Source organism: Scyliorhinus canicula, chromosome 7, assembly GCF_902713615.1.
Source record: "Scyliorhinus canicula chromosome 7, sScyCan1.1, whole genome shotgun sequence".
In the NCBI taxonomy this organism is placed as follows: domain Eukaryota; kingdom Metazoa; phylum Chordata; class Chondrichthyes; order Carcharhiniformes; family Scyliorhinidae; genus Scyliorhinus; species Scyliorhinus canicula.
This window is the reverse complement of record NC_052152.1, coordinates 167,527,281-167,544,630: the sequence shown is the minus strand read 5'-3', so window position 1 is coordinate 167,544,630 and position 17,350 is coordinate 167,527,281. Positions and strand designations below refer to the sequence as shown.

General features: G+C 43.6%; 1 protein-coding gene across 7 annotated transcripts in view; it reads right to left on the bottom strand.

The window, feature by feature from the left end:
- Positions 1-246: 246 nt before the first annotated feature.
- The window catches only part of jph2 (junctophilin 2), a 184,639-nt gene continuing 167,535 nt past the window's right edge, over positions 247-17,350 (bottom strand). For all 7 annotated transcript variants that reach the window (XM_038803221.1, XM_038803222.1, XM_038803220.1 and 4 more), the window contains 3 exons: positions 15,365-16,290; positions 6,083-6,175; positions 247-4,144 (listed from right to left, as the gene is read on the bottom strand). In XM_038803221.1, the coding sequence (XP_038659149.1) occupies positions 6,095-6,175; positions 15,365-16,290 (1,007 nt within the window). In that variant the 3' untranslated portion in view covers positions 247-4,144; positions 6,083-6,094. The remainder of the gene's footprint in view (positions 4,145-6,082; positions 6,176-15,364; positions 16,291-17,350) is intronic.

Here is a 17,350-nt window from a genome sequence, read left to right as displayed (position 1 = left end):
CTTGACGCAAGAGTCAAGGCCCGGCGGCCAAGAATAACGGAGCGCCGCTCCTCGTTCCCCAGATGGGGATGAATACAGTGACAGGAGCGGCCTCCAAGGCCGTCGTGAAACTTGGCCGAGTTCACAACGGCCTTCACGATTTTTCCCGGGAGCGAAGAATTCCGACCTTTGTTTTCAGTTGCAAAGAAAAATCTGCGTGCAATATTTATATCAATCATAACAGCATTTACAGGATGATTTGGCAAATATTTTTAACACTTGACCTTTATTAATCAGAACAATTTTGAGCTTTAATGAGTGTAGAAAATCAGTGGTGGCAGATTTATTTTCAAAACTGGTGGCATAAAGCTTAAGTTTAATGTTTGCATCGTTTGAAAACCGCTTCTTGAAAAGGAAGTAAAAGAAACAAAGTATTAGTTTTTAAATCTTAGTCAGCTGGTGGTGGCATAGCTATTCACACATTCCCTCCATTGCCCAATGGCCGCTCATACCCTCCATACCAATCCATGACATTCATCCACCCCCATGAACCCTACACAGTCCCTATCCGAACTCACAATCCCCCCACCAATCCCTTGGCAACTTAGTGCAAACCCATGCCAACCCATGTCCCCCACGTACCCTCAAACATCCTTTGTCCTTACAACCCCTGCATGCCAACTCACTGAGAATCTATTGTATTGCGGGCAGACCTCAGACTCCATGCCAGGATAAAATAAAATAAAGTTCTAAATATCTATTACAGGCTTAACTATATAAAACATAGTCCCATCCACAAGACATTCAATACACCTAAATACCCTCAAGTACTTAATCCCGCATATTAAAAAAATTCAAAACTCCCCAACAAAGACAGCTAATGCACTAATAGCCTCTTTTATCTGTCAATCAAACTGTAAACTTACAAAAACCTCCCCACTGTGATGTTGTGGAAAGCAGTCAATCATTAATAATGATATAATGATGGCACTTACAGCTGTTGAAACTGCTAGAACAGTTGTTCAACTCTCAGATATGGAGACAGTTGTTTTCAATTTTTAAAAGGCTGCCCATTTCAATAACTAGACAGTTTGGAAGTTCTACATATATTACACTCTTCAAGAGCATTTGCGACCTCACTAGATTTCTAACTTCCATACTTGCCTGTAGTGAAAATTGGGTCTATTTGAACTAAGAACCAAGTTCAAATGGTCCAGTTGATTTTGGGTTTCCCTCATGTGTGAGTCATGTCCCTTGCTGGCAAAAATGGGATTTACTGGGAAATATGAGTTGGACCTCCAGATGTGGGTGCCATCACCATTTTTAAAGGTCCGTGGATGCATTACTCTGCAGAAGTTCATCTGCAGGTGTTGTATACATGGAAACTGAAGACTCTGAATGGGTGTCCCACTGCAGCTTGATAGTTCTGGGGCTACAGTGGTTGGGTGGTTGTGATTTCCTGGGGGAAGATGGAAGGCAAATGAGGGAAGTGAATCCAGGCCAACAACAGTCTGCAATATTCTTCCGAAGCTATGAGGGAACAATCTCCTGTCTTTGCACTAATCCAACTTGGAAATGGTTTTAGTGTTGCATCTGGAGTTTACAGATTACACCTTAAGTTGCTGAACAGCAAGAGACATGAGTCAACAGTGTGCAATGGATGCTCTCACCATGTCACCTTAATATTACAATCAGCTTCCTAACTAGGTCATAGCATCCTTGATTTGCATAACTATGAGGCTATTGTCTAAAATTGGCAGGTGCTTTTGTTCTGATGGAAAGGTTCTTCAGAAATGGCACAGTGTATAGTGCCAGTGGACCAAAGAATCTACCAAACCCAATTTAAGGCCATTATCTCATCATTAATGCCAATTTCAGCTGTTTAATGTCAGTCCCAACACAATGAAAGTCCCCAAATCAAACAATAAGACAACTGACTTTTACTTTAGGTGTTGGTCAGCCCTACTAATGTAAATTGAGAAAATAAATATTCAAGAAAGGACCATGCATTGTAGAGCTTCGGAGTCTGCTGAGTTCACACTATAGTTTATAACCTTCATCAGATAGTGAATTTCCCAGGAAGTTACTATTTCAGGTTTTATCATGTGATTCCTGTATCGTACGATTGATTCTAGGACTTAAAATAATGAGGCACATCATCCAAAACAGAGCTTTGAAATTCAAACAACATCAGCAATAAGAATATGAAAATTTGCTATCTAAAGTGTTTTGTCTGCGATAACAAATATCTGTAATTAAGGCACTAATCCTCATGGTTCTGATAATAAATGTAACTGAATTTAGCTTTCCTCCCTTGGTATACAATGTCAAAACTATTCAATGCAACAATGGTCTTTCAGATCAGTTACTTAAATTTCTATTATTTTCACTTCAGTTCATTGTCTCATCATGAGACAGTGTAAAAACAAACACTCAGAGAATAATATTATATCATTTTTGGATATTCAAATTATGAAGGAAAGTTTCTTAAATACTACATGCTGTAAGTTACAAATACATTTTACTTTACTTGACCACATTCCACAAAATCCTTCATGTGGTAATACCGAACAAGGACGTATTTAGTAATGCATATTTATAGAAATGAATAAATATCTGGAAGATAGGTGTTCAGTGTGGCTGGTGAAATTGTTCACATTGTAATAAGACCTGAAAATACCAAATAAGCATTTTAATCAAACTTTTGGAGAAGCATGCATCTCTGAGGTAATTTTATCTTTTTATATATAAATCTTACAAGGTAAAAACAGTCCTGAATGTATATCCACACAAAAGCATACATACCTTGTTATATGGAAAAACAAAATTTAAAACCATCTATGCTATTTTTTTACAAAGTGCACACATGCAGAGCAAAGGAAGAAAAACAGCTCAAGACAGTTTGTACTTCAACACAAAAATGGAAAGATTATACTCTGAAAGCAATCTAAGTAGCAAGTATTGTGTGTCATTGCTTGTTTAAGCTGACTAAAGTACTTTTAATGGATTGACAGAAATACTGGTAGGCATTTAAAAAAAATTCTGAAAACAGAACAAGGTCTGTGCCTTAAAGATGTACAGCTACTCAAAATGCCAAAAATTCTTGTCAAAATATATGGTTACAAACTGCAGGTATACAATTTTTTTAAACTAAAATGGCCTTCAAAATTTAAAGTAGTATTAAATTTGTTGCAAAGAAGTGTTGGTCTTCCTTGAATTTTTAATCAATTTAATTCTGAAAGCACTGTGATGTTAAGAGCAGATTTGTGCATTCCCTTTTCACTTAGCTTATTACAGCATTAATACTGACTGTATATAAGTATGGTAGGTAGACATAATTAGTCTTAAAATGTGATTAAAAACAGCTCATTGACAAACATGCAACAAACATGAATCATAATTCTCTTACTCATCTGATTAGGACGATAATGCAGAGAGAGAGAAAAATGTGCTAAAAATTCACAGTAGACCAATATTCCACTTCAAGACATATAAAAAGCCCTATGAATGCAGTGCAAAGCATCCGTGTTTTCTTTTTCCAAAAGACAACCTCCAAGGAAGTATTGTCCTCTGTTAGGTATTTTTAGTGGAAAAAGATGTGCATAAAATGGGGAATGCCATTTTACTTTCTTTCACCAGCAATAATGAACAGAGGAAAATATAGCCCAAAATCTTTTAGACTTAAGAGTTAAGTACATACAGTAATACCCATGTTTCATTGTACTCAGTTTAACCAAAAATGTCATCAAGCTACAAAAATATGTGAGCAAGATCTCCCTGAACTAACTCAACTTTTCCTTGTTTATGAAATAGAACCAAAAGAAGGTTTTTTTCTCTCCCTCTCCCCTCCCTTTGTACAATATAATAATTCAAGCTTTCAAGCACAATCCTTGGCAGCTAGTACTGTATAATATAAACACAGGCAAAAGGTAAGGCAGCTGTTAGTTTTTACAAATAAATTCAGGTCAGATGTACATCTTCGAATGTTGCTCTTTTCCAAAATTGTAGGGCACAGACTGGTGACAGAAAACAAATAAGGGAATTCTTCAAAAGGGGCCACTGAAATCATACTCTGCAGTGTCTCGGAGTGTCAAGTCTTGCAGGATGTATAACTTTCCAAAGGTCTTCTTCCTTATTCTCAACAGGAAAAGTGGCGCAAGAGCTTCTGCAATAACCACAAAGAATTTGAGTGACATCACTCTTGTTTAAAGTGTAAAATTCTACAAATATTGCAAGAAAACTGTAAGCTTCTATTTTTGCTGCTGTATTAAATGAAGATCTTTAAAGGATCAGAAATGTTATGGTGCTTGAACCCCTCTCTCCTGTCCCCTACACCCTCAGCTCTAACACTAACTGCGAGAAATTCATGAACTTCTTTGTCACTGAGATCGAGACCATCTCATCAGCTACCTGATGAATTCCCCACTTCCACGGACTTACCAAGTTAATTATCTTTAAAGCTCCCCCATTGCCGAGTCCAGAACTCTCATCTTTCTCTAGTTTCTTTCTCATCTCTCCTCATGCCCTCTTTGGCTCCTTGTGTCTGTGAGACCCAGCTCGTGCTCCATCGATCCTATTCCTTCTAAACTGTTGATCAACCTCCTTTCCCTCCTGGTCCTATTTTTGCTAATATTGTTAACAGTGCTCTTTCTTCAGGTACTGTTTCTCTTTCCTTTAAACCTGACCTCTTAAAAAGAAAAAACAACCATTGACAACACTATCCCATTTCCAGCCTCCCTTTCTTCTTCAAAATCCTCAAACGTGTTGTCGCCTCCCAAATCTGCTCTCACCTTTTCTGGAACTCATGTTTGAATTCCTCCAATCGGGTTTATTTCCCTGCCACAACACTCATTAAAGTCACCAATGACGTCCTGTTTAACTGTAACAAGAGTAAACTTTTCCTCCTTGTCCTTCTTGATATGTCTGCAGTCTTTAACATGGTTGATCACACCATCCTCCTCCAATGCCTCTCCACTGTTGCCCAGCTGAGTAGGACACCTCTCACCTTGTTCCATCCATATCTCATGAATCATGTCCAGAGTAACACCTGTGAATGGCCTCTCTTTGTGCTCCCACACTTACCTCTTGTGTCTGTCAAAGATCTATCATTGGCTTCATCCTATTTCTCATCGACCTGCTGCCCACAGTGATACTATCCAAAAACACAACAATAGTTTTCACATTTATGTTGATGACACCCAGCTCTACCTCACCACCATCATCTCACTTGACTCTTCCACTTTTGTTATATTATCAGACTGCCTATCTGACATCCAGTATTTACTGAGCAAACATTTTCTCCAATTAAAAATTGGCTCTCCGCTCCAGACTCTGATCCCTAGTTACCAAATGCATTTCTCTCCCTGACAAGACTGAGAAGCCAGTCTCTTTGTAACCTTGATTTCATATTTGACCTGTCCAGATTCACACCATCAATACTAAGACTACCTTTTTCCACCTCCATAACTTTGACCAGCCGCCCCTGCCTCAGTTCATCTGCTGCTGAAATCCTCCTTCATACCTACTTTACCCCTAGACCTGTATTACAACATACTCCTGTTTGGCCTTCTATTTCCTCCCCTCCATAATCTTAAGGTTATCCAAAACTCTGCTGCACCTTGCCTTAACTTGCACCAAGTCCAGTTCACCTATCAAGCCTCTGCTCACTAACTTACATTAGTACCTGGTCAAGTAATATCTTGATTTTAAAATTCCTATCCTTGCTTCAAATTGGTCTCCTTATCTCTGTAATCTTCTCCAGCCTCTCAAGCCTCCAGGACACCTGTATTCCTCTAATTCTGGACTCTTACGCATCCCCGATTTTAACTGCTTACCTTCAGCTGCCTGAACCCTAAGTTCTGGAATTCCCTCACTACGCCTCTCCCGACCTATTTACTTTTCTTTCCACCTCTAAGATATTCCTTAAAGCCTACCTCTTTGACCAGATTTTTGGTCTTCTGACCTAATATCTTCTTATATGGCTTGGTGTCATATTTTGTTTTATAATGCATGCTGCTGTGATGTGTCTTGGAATGTTTTATTATGTTAAAATTGCTAAGTTGTTTTTACTGCTCGGATAACTGAATGAAAATTTGCTTCTTACCTCAGAAACAAATCATGTGAGGAAATGGACAAACAAGATGGCTAGGCCGATGTTCAGCAGAATGACCATGGCAATCATAACGGTATTAGGTCCCTGAAATAAACATATATCATTTGTCAACATGCAGCTGCTAGACAGTAACATTCTTTTTGACTAATCATTTAGAGCAGGTGCAAATAAGATTTTTGTAATTTTTACATTCCGTAAGTGTCTAATTTTTCCAATAACTTTTAGAATTGAATTGTATTTTAGAATTGGAGCATGAAACTTGCAATAAGTGGCATGATTTATCAGTCGCGCCGTGACAAGGCTGTTGAATACAGCGAGAGGCCTCTCGCGAGATCTGCGATGCTTGAGACGTCTCACGAGATTCTGCCGAACCTTACAAGATGTCTCAATCTGGATCTCGACCTCGCAGGAGACTGCGTCTCAACAAAGACAGTGTAGCACCTCAATGGAGGAGGACACCTGCTTCTGATGATTGTGAAGGTCATCGCAACCCTGAACTTTTTTTACAACCAGTTCATTTCAGTGGCATGCCCCCAATTCTCTCTTTTTCCCCCAAGCCTACTCCCCCATTTCCCTCCTTCCTCCCTCTTCCCCCAATCATCTCCCTCCCCATCACATTATCCCTTTCCCGACCACCCTGTTCCACCCTACGTGCCCTGTGACCTTTTGCATTTGACAGACGTCCTCCGGAGAGCCTGGAGCTGGAGCCCACTGGCCAATTTACCGGTGTTACTGGTGTTGTGCTACAATGTTCTGTCCGCTGCCCTTGAGATGCGCCGTGTCAGGAGGGGGGATTTGGGAGAACTGGAGACCCCAGTTGTCTCTCCTTGGTAGGAGGCCCCGGGTTGGCCTCCAGTGGTCTACCTCTCTAACGGTGCATGTAGGATCCTGGGGGTCTCCATGGGACAGAGCAGCAACTGGAGTGAGCTCCAGAGACATTGGCGTCATCTGGCTTTGCCAGCCCTGGCGGCTCCCCATTGTCTGTGCCATGGTGTCGACACCCTCAGTGATGCTCCTCTGTGACTAAGCCACGCTCTGGAGTGCCTTGGCAATGTCCATCTGCGCCTGGAACACGTCCCTCAGTGACTAGATCGTGCTCTGGAGTGCCTCAGCAATGTCCACCTGTACCTGTGACACGTCCCTCAGCAACTGGGACTTGATGTTGAGGCCCTCAATCATGGTCGTCACAGACTGATCAATACTTTGGACACCGCCATTCAAGACACGGATGTCGTGCTCCAGGTTTTGCACTGCGGTCGCCACCCTAGAAGTGTGGGCATTGGTGCTGTGTATGGTCGGCAACATCTCCTTCTAAGAAAGCCTTTGGGTCTCCTCCAAATGGCTATGCAGTCGCTGGAATGTACCTGACATCCTCTCCTGAATGTTATGGTTGTGTCCTATCATCTGCATCAGCTCCGGGAGAACCTTGTCCAAAGGCTCGGTATCTGACTGGCATCCTACTAAGTCCTTGGATCCTCTGACTGCTGCCTCCCTGGGATGTTCCTTCCTCCACCTGATGTGCATCAGCAACTGTGTGGTGTTCATCACCTTGTGCCGCTACGTCCACTAATGTGCCCACCGAGGTGTGTGTCTCTGCATTGGTGGACAGGGGGAGGGGGGAGGGGATGACAGCTGTAATGCCTCACCGATGGTCTCCTTGGAACTCTCCTCCAAGGCGGTCTCTTGGGTGGCATGGAGGGGAACGGCTCTGGATGGCCTGGGGGGCCTCATCAGATGGAGATCCTGCGAGACAATGGACATGTGGTCACTGAGAGGGAAGGATCATTTTGTCTGACATGAACAATTCACTTGAGACAGGTCATCTGAGTGAAGGAGCAGTGAATGCTCACCACTGCGGCACAGGTCAATCTAGCTGTCGGTGACTGCTCTCTCCTTGGTAAACCCCAATGATCTCCAGGGCCCATTCCCCCTAGAGCGTGAGGACTCGAATCTCTGGGAATCCACCCCCACCTCATGCCTTGGTCCTTTCTCATTTATTATGGGCCATCTTTTCCTGTGGAGACAATGAAAGGGCTTTTTTAGCCGCCTACTTGATGGGTCAGGCGGTTCTATAGCAGGTGGCATGTGATGACACCGCACCTGGACATGAAGGGGTTATGCTGACGGGTGCCAGGGGATGTTGAAGAACAAGCATGAAGATTGACATTGGGAGGGTGCAAGGTCTTAACCAGTGATCTGTGGGGTGGGGAGAGGGTTGGCTGGTGGAACTAATGCTAGGAGAGAGGTTGTAACTTACACTTGCAGCTCAGTGGTGGTCTTCCGACATTGGACGGTGGTCCTCCTGGTCATGCTGCCCGCACTGACTACCTCTACCACTGCCTCCCATGTGCTATTGCTGGCCCTGCTGCTGGCTCTCTCGCAGTTTTGAGAAGCCTGGCCAGGTCGGCATCGCCAAAGTGAGGAGCAGGTCTCCACACTGCCATGCTTGTGTATGACTGAGGGTCAGTGGTGAGGGAGCATTTAAAAGTCACTCCCCTTGTTAGCGGCGAGACGCTAAGGTACAAATGTGGCGAATCAGACTGCAAGACAGCCAGTAATCCCTCGACGCATGTGGGGGCTCATTTTCGGCACTAAGTGACATTGAATTCGGGCCGCCATCTCACCAACATGGCCGCCGAAGAACAACCCCTTAAATGCACCCAAAATGACACTTAGAAATGTTTCCATTGAATCGTGCCCATTATGTGTGAAGATAATTCCACTGTCAACTTTGGCATCATGGTGTTGCTAAATATAACACTTTAATATTCTATTACTTCCCATGTTGGATGGGATTTATAGATTGAGATGAAGCACTATTGAAGAGGATGTGATGTGTATCCAGACTGTAATCAGGAGGATAGCGGCAAGGCCATCACACACCTGCTGTTGCCCACCATGCCATTAGTCATGAGTTTCTAGCACGTCAGTCCACCCATAAAGGGCTCAATCTCATGTTTGTCTGGTGTCTAATATTTTCAATTCTTCTTGAGGAAAAGGTATTTTCGAGTATGAAATAACTGCAGGATAACCTGCCTGGCGATCGTAGCTTAGAATCAAGTCAAATCTCAGTAGATTTAGTCATCTTACCTGGGCAAGTCCACACAAACACCAAGGCGCTGTTGGTTCATTAATGTACATTGGAGGGTAGATCTGTTATCAGGGCCTGAGGTTCTTCCTAGTAAGCTCCAAATAATTGGATGAACACAGCTTAAATGGATCAGAACTTGAAACAATGCCCAAATGTTTTCCAGTGTTTTGAACTGTTTAAACTTCAGTGGTACTACTGCATAAACCTGAGCTCCTCCCAAGTCTTGATTCTCACAACTTGTACCTACATTTTCTGGATGAGATAAATGGTGGATGAGTCTATACTAAATATTGAGCAAGCAGAAGTCCAACAGTCAGGTGTAAATTTGGGAATGCAGGAAACATTTTAAAGAAGTTTTTACCAAATTTTTGTAAGTTTCATCTTTGTTACAACCAACATTCTAGAGACAAATATTCTCATCAGGATTCTTTTCTTTTTATACTGGCATCAGAGTTTGAGATGGTAATGATGGTACAAGTGTCAACCTTTGCTGTCATTATTCCAGTGAAACTGAGGGCAAGTTTTGGGAGTTTGCAAATGCACAAAATAACATGGAAATCCACAAGTTTCTCTCAATGATTCAATGTTTCTCCAGAGTGTGTTATTGTGACATCCCCAGACTCCAACCTTGAACAATCAATTAATTGATGAGAACTTTCACTGCTACATCGTTAGTCTTGCTGTAAAAACCTTTGATAAAGTTATACCCTGTTGAATTAAGCATAACTAGATTTTTAAATACCAGACTAACTTCATAATTATTGCTAAATAACTGGATTAGCCCTGATTTTATATTTTCATGAACAACCTTTTTATAAGTATTTCACAAATATTTATAATTTTTATAATTTTATATTTGTTGATTGTCAAATTTCTCCACTATGATAATAAATTCCACTTTCCAAATTCTTTTTAAAAAGTTGATATTGATATTTTAGCTTCTATCTAAATCAAATCCTGATTATATTCCATCTTTCCAATAGCAAAATAAATTAAGAGAAGGATATCCAGTGGTTTAATTTCCTGCTTTGCTGTGTTTTGAAAGTACTTCAGATATGATTGACTGTTTTTCCTGCTTGTTAACATAACTGCTGCTGCATATCCAGAGATCCCCTTAACCTGGGAACCAGAATTAAACTGGCATCAGGAATGAGAGATCACGAGATTTTTGTGTACAGCTTTCTTCAAGTTGCAGTGTGACCTCACCACAAAATCTCGCCCAATATTTGGAGAACAGGAACAGAGTGAAATAAAGAATGAAAAAAGGTGCCAGTACGCAGTACTGCCCTTATCCATTCATACATAGTTCACAGTAACTTCATTGCAGTGTTAATGTATGCCTACTTGTGACACTAATAAAGCTTATTATAAAGATTTTATTTTTTCATATAAATTTAGAGTACCCAATTATTTTCTTTTCCCAATTAAGGGGCAATTTAGTGTGGCCAATCCACCTAACCTGCACATCTTTGTGTTGTGGGGGTGAAACCCACACAGACATGGGGAGAATGCAAACTCCACACGGACAGTGACCCAGGTCCGGGATTCGAACCCAGGTCCTCAGCACCACAGTCCTAGTGCTAACCAATGCACCACATGCCGCCCTATAAAGATTATTATTAGTTGCGTCAAGAGACCCTGTCACCTGAGAATGACTGATAAAGCATGCCTTCACAATCTCCACTTCATGAGGGAGGCAGTGACAGAGCACTGAGACACGAAAGTATATCCTATTTCTGAACAAATTTGCTCGATCTCGCTGCAGCTGCAGCTGATGTCCCTCTTCCACCTCTTGGCCAAGATGGGCCCCTATGCTATAGATGTAATAACCCAATAACGTTCATCAAATTCCACCATTTCAGGGTAGAGACAGCACATATGGGGGAACTTTAACCCTCAAAATGGATGAGTTTGGGTCAGGTGAGATGTGAAAGTTTTTAAAGGTCTCAAACCTGATTACAACTTGCCTATTTACAGTATAATGGAGGCAAGATGGGAGTTTTAAGAAGGCAGGTTTGTTGTTTAACATTATAATGAAGCTGTATGGCACGGTAGCACAAGTGATTAACACTGTGTCTTCACAGTGCCAGGGTCCCAGGTTCGATTCCCGGCTTGGGTCACTGTCTGTGCGGAGTCTGCACGTTCTCCCCGTGTCTGCGTGGGTTTCCTCCAGCTGCTCCGTTTCCTCCCACAGTCCAAAGACGTGTAGGGTTAGGTAGACTGGCCATGATAAATTGCCCTTAGTGACCAAAAAAAAAAGGTTAGGAGGGGTTATCGGGTTACAGGGATAGGGTGGAAGTGAGGGTTTAAGTGGGTCGGTGCAGACTCGATGGGCCAAATGGCCTCCTTCTGCACTATATGTTCTATGTCTATGTTAAAAGGTTCATGGCAGAGACCAAGGGTTAGTGTAGGGCTGGAACAGCACTGCCCATGGTATGATGTATAGAATCACATGGAAGCAACCTATATGGAGAAGCAGCTCCATGACTGACAATATCTGGGATCTACAAATAGTTCAAGATCAACAATAAATAGTTTGGTTTTAAACATATAAGCATCAAGTTCCTCACCAATGAGACTCCACAGATAAACCCATAATGAAACCTGGTGCACAGCAGCACTACCTTATAAAATCATGTTTGGCAGCAATAAGGGCAGTACGGTGGCCTACGGCGCTGAGAACCCGGGTTCGATCCTGGCCCCCGGGTCATTGGCTATGTGGAGTTTGCACTTTCTTCCTGTGTCTGCGTGCGCTTCACCCTCACAAACCAAAGATGTGCAGAGTAGGTGGGTTGGCCACACTAAATTTCCCCTTAATTGGAAAAAGAAAATTGGGTACTCTAAATTTTTTTTTTTAAAGTTTGGCCGCAATGGGAGTTTCTAAAAGATATCACATCAGCAGTGGAACACAACACGCTGAACATCAAAAGTGATATGAAAGGTGACATTTTAAACAAACTCAGAAAAAGTATCCCAATATATGAAAAATTAAAAACAGCTGAAGCCGGACCAGAGAGACATGTGTCTCAGAGAAAAATTGAAGAAACAATTGAAGAAGCTTCATTTCCACAAGACTGAGTGGAAATCCATTGCAAGGCCCCCCAAATGTCGCAGAGTAAAATAAAATGAAAAACTTGGTCAGATCATGAAGACAGCTGAGCAAGACTACAAAAATTGCCAGATCCTGAGTAATGCAGAGTCAAAGAACCTGGGGCGGGATTCTCCCCTATCCGACGGGGCGGGCGGTCCCGGCGCCGAGGACTGACGTGAAGCACTCTGGCGTCGGGCTGCCCGGAAGGTGCAGAATCCTCCGCATGTTCAGGGGCTAGGCCAGCGCCGGCGGAGTTGGCGTCCCGCCAACTGGCGCGGAAGGGGCTTGGCGCCACGACAACCGGCGCGGAAGGGGCTTGGCGCCACGACAACTGGCGCAGAAGGGGCTTGGTGCCACGACAACCGGCGGCGAAGGGCCTCCGCTGGCCAGCGTGAGTTGGTGCATGCGCAGGAGGGCCAGCATGTGTTGGTGTCATCCCAGTGCATGCGCAGGGGGTTTGTCTCCGCACCGGTCATGGCGGAGGTCCACAGCAGCCGGTGCGGAAGGAAAGAGTGCCCCCACGGCTCAGGCCCGCCCACAGATCAGTGGGGTCCAATCGCGGGTCAGGCCATCGTGGGGACACCCCCCCGGGGCCAGATCCCCCCCCCAAGGACCCCGGAGGCTGACCGCAGATCCAGGTCCCGCCGGTAAGTACCAGGTCTAATTTATGGGCGTTTGCCGGAGAATCGCCGGGGGGGGGGGGGGGGAGCTGCCGGCAGCCGCCCACCAGCGTGGTGCAATTCCCGCCCCCGGAGAATTCAGCAGCCTCGGGGATTCACCCCCCCCCCCCCCCCCCCACAGTGATTCTCCGGCCTACCAGGGGGTCGGAGAATCCCGCTCCTGGTCACTCTACAAGGTGGTTAGTAAGTTACAAAAATGAAGTGGTACCTACATTGTAGAATAGGTGGCGGTCCCAGGGCTCAGCAGATTACAGCAGTGGGGAAGCAGTGGTGTGGTGGTATTGTTACTGGACTAGTAACCCAGGATAATGCTGTGGGGACCCGGGCTCAAATCCCACCACAACAGATGGTGACATTTAAATTCAATAAAACATCTGGAATCAAAAGTCTAATGATGAACAAGAAGCCATTGCCAATTGTTGCAAAAACCTATCTGGTTCACCAATGTCCTTTATGGAAGGAAATCTACCATCCTTACCTGGCCTACATGTGACTCCAGATCTACAGCAATGTAGATGTAGACTCTTAAATGCCCTCTGAAATGGCCTAGCAACATCCAGTTCATTGGAAATAAATGTTGTTGCCCCCATCCCTTGAACGATTTTTTAAAAAAGGTTGTGGATATACTGCACTGAAGTTAAAAAAATAAGCTCAATAAAAATTGGCTGGCAGAGTCAAAAGCTTAAGAAAAAAAACTGCAGAGTAAAGAGAAAGGCCAGCAGAGTTTGGAGAGAATTTGTGCCCTTGCCTTCCTCTGTAGAAGGGAAAAGTGCTGTTTAATTTGTAGCAGCTTGTAACTTTGAAAAAGCACACACTTGCCAAAACTCTCAAAGCATAGGCTGCCCAACATCAAACATCTGGAATAGCACCACCCATGGTATGATGTAAAGAATCATTATAACTTTGGCTACTTAAGGGACTCAAGTGGAGGTGGGGCAGGAAGGTCAACCATGGACTTCACAGCCCAGAACTCACTTCCAATGGTATCAGTCCAGATACCAATCCACTAAGTTTTCAGGCCTTTCTAATTCCTTCTTTGCTTCCTACTGGCCAAAATTTACTTTTTCTTATTCTAATGTAACATTCTTGGTGTCAGGCTGTCAATCAGAGCTGTCTGGAACATATTGCAGATCTCCTTCACAACATCTTTAAATCACTTCGAACTTCTTTAAGCTCTGCTCCTCTATTCAAGGAACCTGTATGTTCAGGAAGACTATTATGCTCATTTCTGCAGAAACAACTGAAGTCTCTATCACAGTATCCAATAATCTCAAAAGAATCCAGGAAGTCAGTTTCACTAAACAGAAGATTATTATACATGTCGAACTTTACCTTCTTGTTCTGTAGTAATTAGTTGGCACAATGGTAATCCTACTGCGCCTTGTATTCTTCACCAAATCAGGCATGGGGAACTTTCTCTGACTTACATGCATATAGGAAAATATAGGGGTACATGTTTGTGTCTTAACCCAATAATGTTCTGATGTATTATTTAAGCCTGTGTTTAAACACATCTAACAACTTATGACATGGCACGTGTGTTCTATTCCAGAAATCCAGTTGGTGAAGGATAGCATTGGGGTCAATCTTTAAACACTGTTATGTATATTTAGAGATACCCATACACCTCGAAACACAACCATCACAATTTCAATCTGTGTCTATTTATAGTGGCTCAAGTGAGTCCCAAGTTCATACCTGCCACTTGTGTACAATTAACATACAATTAACAATGTGGCCTTGTCCCTTTAACATGCCAGGATTTTAATGGCAATGTATAAATATACTAGGAAGATATTTATAAACTAGAATCATAAAATCTATGGTGCAGAAGGAGGCCATTCAACCCAGTGAGTCTGCACCATTCCTTGGAAAGAGCACCCTACCCAAGCCCATGCCCCCACCCTATCCCCGTAACCCAGTAAGCCACCTAACCTTTATTTTTGGTCACTAAGGACAATTTATCATAGCCAATCGACCTAACCTGCACATCTTCGGACTGCGGGAGGAAACCGGAGCACCTGGAGGAATCCCACGCAGACACAGGGAGAACATGCAGACTCTGCACATACAGTGGCCCAAGCCGGGAATCGAACCTTGGACCCTGGAGCTGTGAAGCAAATGTGCTAACCACTGTGATACCATGCTGCCCTTATCTGTGGCACATTTCCCATATGCAACAAACAGTACCATGAGACAATACTCAAAACGCACCCTCTGTTTTTTGCCCTTTTCCTCTGAAGGAAGGGCCTTTTGTCTGTTCCCAATACCTCTTCCATTAACAGCTTGGTGAGATCAGCACTTCAGATTTATCTGACTGTGCTAAAATCTACTTTGTGTCATCGAAGGCAACTGTTTGTAAAACCAATTTGTACATCCATGCATAATCTATGGTCAAATGATAAACTCACCTGATCAAATGGTGCCACCTCTGCAACCTCCTTTCTTGCTGCTTCAGGTTGTGTTACTAATTTAGGTACTGGTTTTGTGACTGGCTTAAGCCCAGGCTTGGGCTCAGGCTTGGACTGAGGTCTGGTTTCTGGCCGGGGTTGTGGCTGCTTTTCCTGTTTGGGATGTGGTGCAGTTATTTGCACCTGTGCTGGCTTTGGTTCTGGCTCTTTTACTTTGACCTCTGGTTTTGGCTCGGGTGTTAAAGGTTTTGTTGGGATTGCTTCTTTCTTGACTGGCAATAATTTGACAGGAGCTTCATCATGCACTAAGTCTAAAGGAGGAGGTCCTACTTCTGTCCGCACAGCATAACTGTGATAGTTTTCGTGGAATTTGGCATCATGCAGCTGGTGGGGTGGGATAGGTTCTCTTGACTTGATCTTTTGATTTGCACAAGGCTTGTTTTCAATTCTTTCTAGAGGCTTTATATCTAAATCATAGTTATTCGGTAGTTGCTCCTCCAGTTTTGTTGGTGTTCTTCTGTTGTTCTGATGACTGGTGGTCCTGGGTATATTTTGATTGTTGGCAGTTGATCTGTTCTCAACTTGCAAGGTCAGTAAACCAGAAGGTGTTCCAGGATGGCTACTGGACCGGTTACTTTTATTTTGCTCCCCGTTCCAGTTTCCAGGACTCAAGTGACTGGAGTCCTCTATGTTGGAATTTAATCCTCTAACTTTTCTGACCTCTGGTGGTGTCTCCAAAGGACTTGGTGAAGGTGTACCAGCAGGAGATGACTCAAGTGGGGTTGCGACTTTCTCATGGAGTCCAGGACTCTCTGGAGGGGTAGGTGGAGGCTCTTCTATTGATGGAGGTTCCTGCTCTGTGTTTTCCACATAACCCCCATTCTCGATCAGTTCCTGAAGGAATCTTCTCTTCTGATATTCAGGACCTGAAAAAGAATACTTAGCTGGTTAGTAAAATTTCAGGATATGCAGATTTCTCTACATTATTTCAATATAGTTACAATGCAAACAAACCTGATCATTTCCTTTTCACCAAAGTAGCTCAACAAGCGCACCAACAAATAGTAATCAATGATATATCTGCACCAAAAGGATTTTTTTTCTTTTTAAAATCTATTTAAGTGATGTAGGCGTTGTTAGCCCAGCATTTATTGCCCATCCCTAGTTGCCCTTCAGAATGTGGTGGTGAGTTGCCTTCTTGAACCGCTGCACTCCTTGAGGCATAGGTACACCTATTGTGTTGTTAGGGAGGGAGTTCCAGGATTTTGCCTCAGTGACAGTGAAGGAACGGCGATATATTTCCAAGTCAGGGTGGTGAGTCACTTGGAGGGGGACTTCCAGGTGATGGTTTTCCCAGGCATCTGCTGCTCTTGTCCTTCTAGCTGGTAGTGTTCGTGGGTTTGGAAGGTGCTGCCTAAGGATCCTTGGTGAGTTCCGATTAGCTCACGTTAAGTACGGCATCAGGACCTTCATTTGGTGCTAACATCAGGGTCCCATAGACTGTGAGAAAATCCTAGCCAATTACTCTCTCTCATTCCACAGAATCTGCCAGCCCTGCTGAGTATTTCCAGCATTTTCTGGGCATGATCATTCCAGGAGTGTGAAGTGAAGGGGAAATGCTGGGAATTTCCATATAGCCGACCCGGCGAGGCCGTCATCAGTATCTAACATTAATTGGTCCTCTTAACGAGGCCCCATGGGCTTCACGCCGCAAATGACTGTCCCGCTGGCTGATTCATCGAGACTAACCCTGGCAGTTCCCCACTATTGAGGGGGAGTAGCAATTGAACCGATCCCGCAGAGAAAACGCCACAGCACGCAGCCATGCCGCCAAGGAGACCAGCTCAAGATTCGGAGATACCAATCTGGCTAGACTATTGGACACTGTAGAGTCCTGACAGGATTCCTTATTCCCCCGAGAGACTCGGAAGGTTAGCCACAGGGCAGTCAGTGCCACCTGGGAGAAAGTGGCAGTGGCTATCAGCA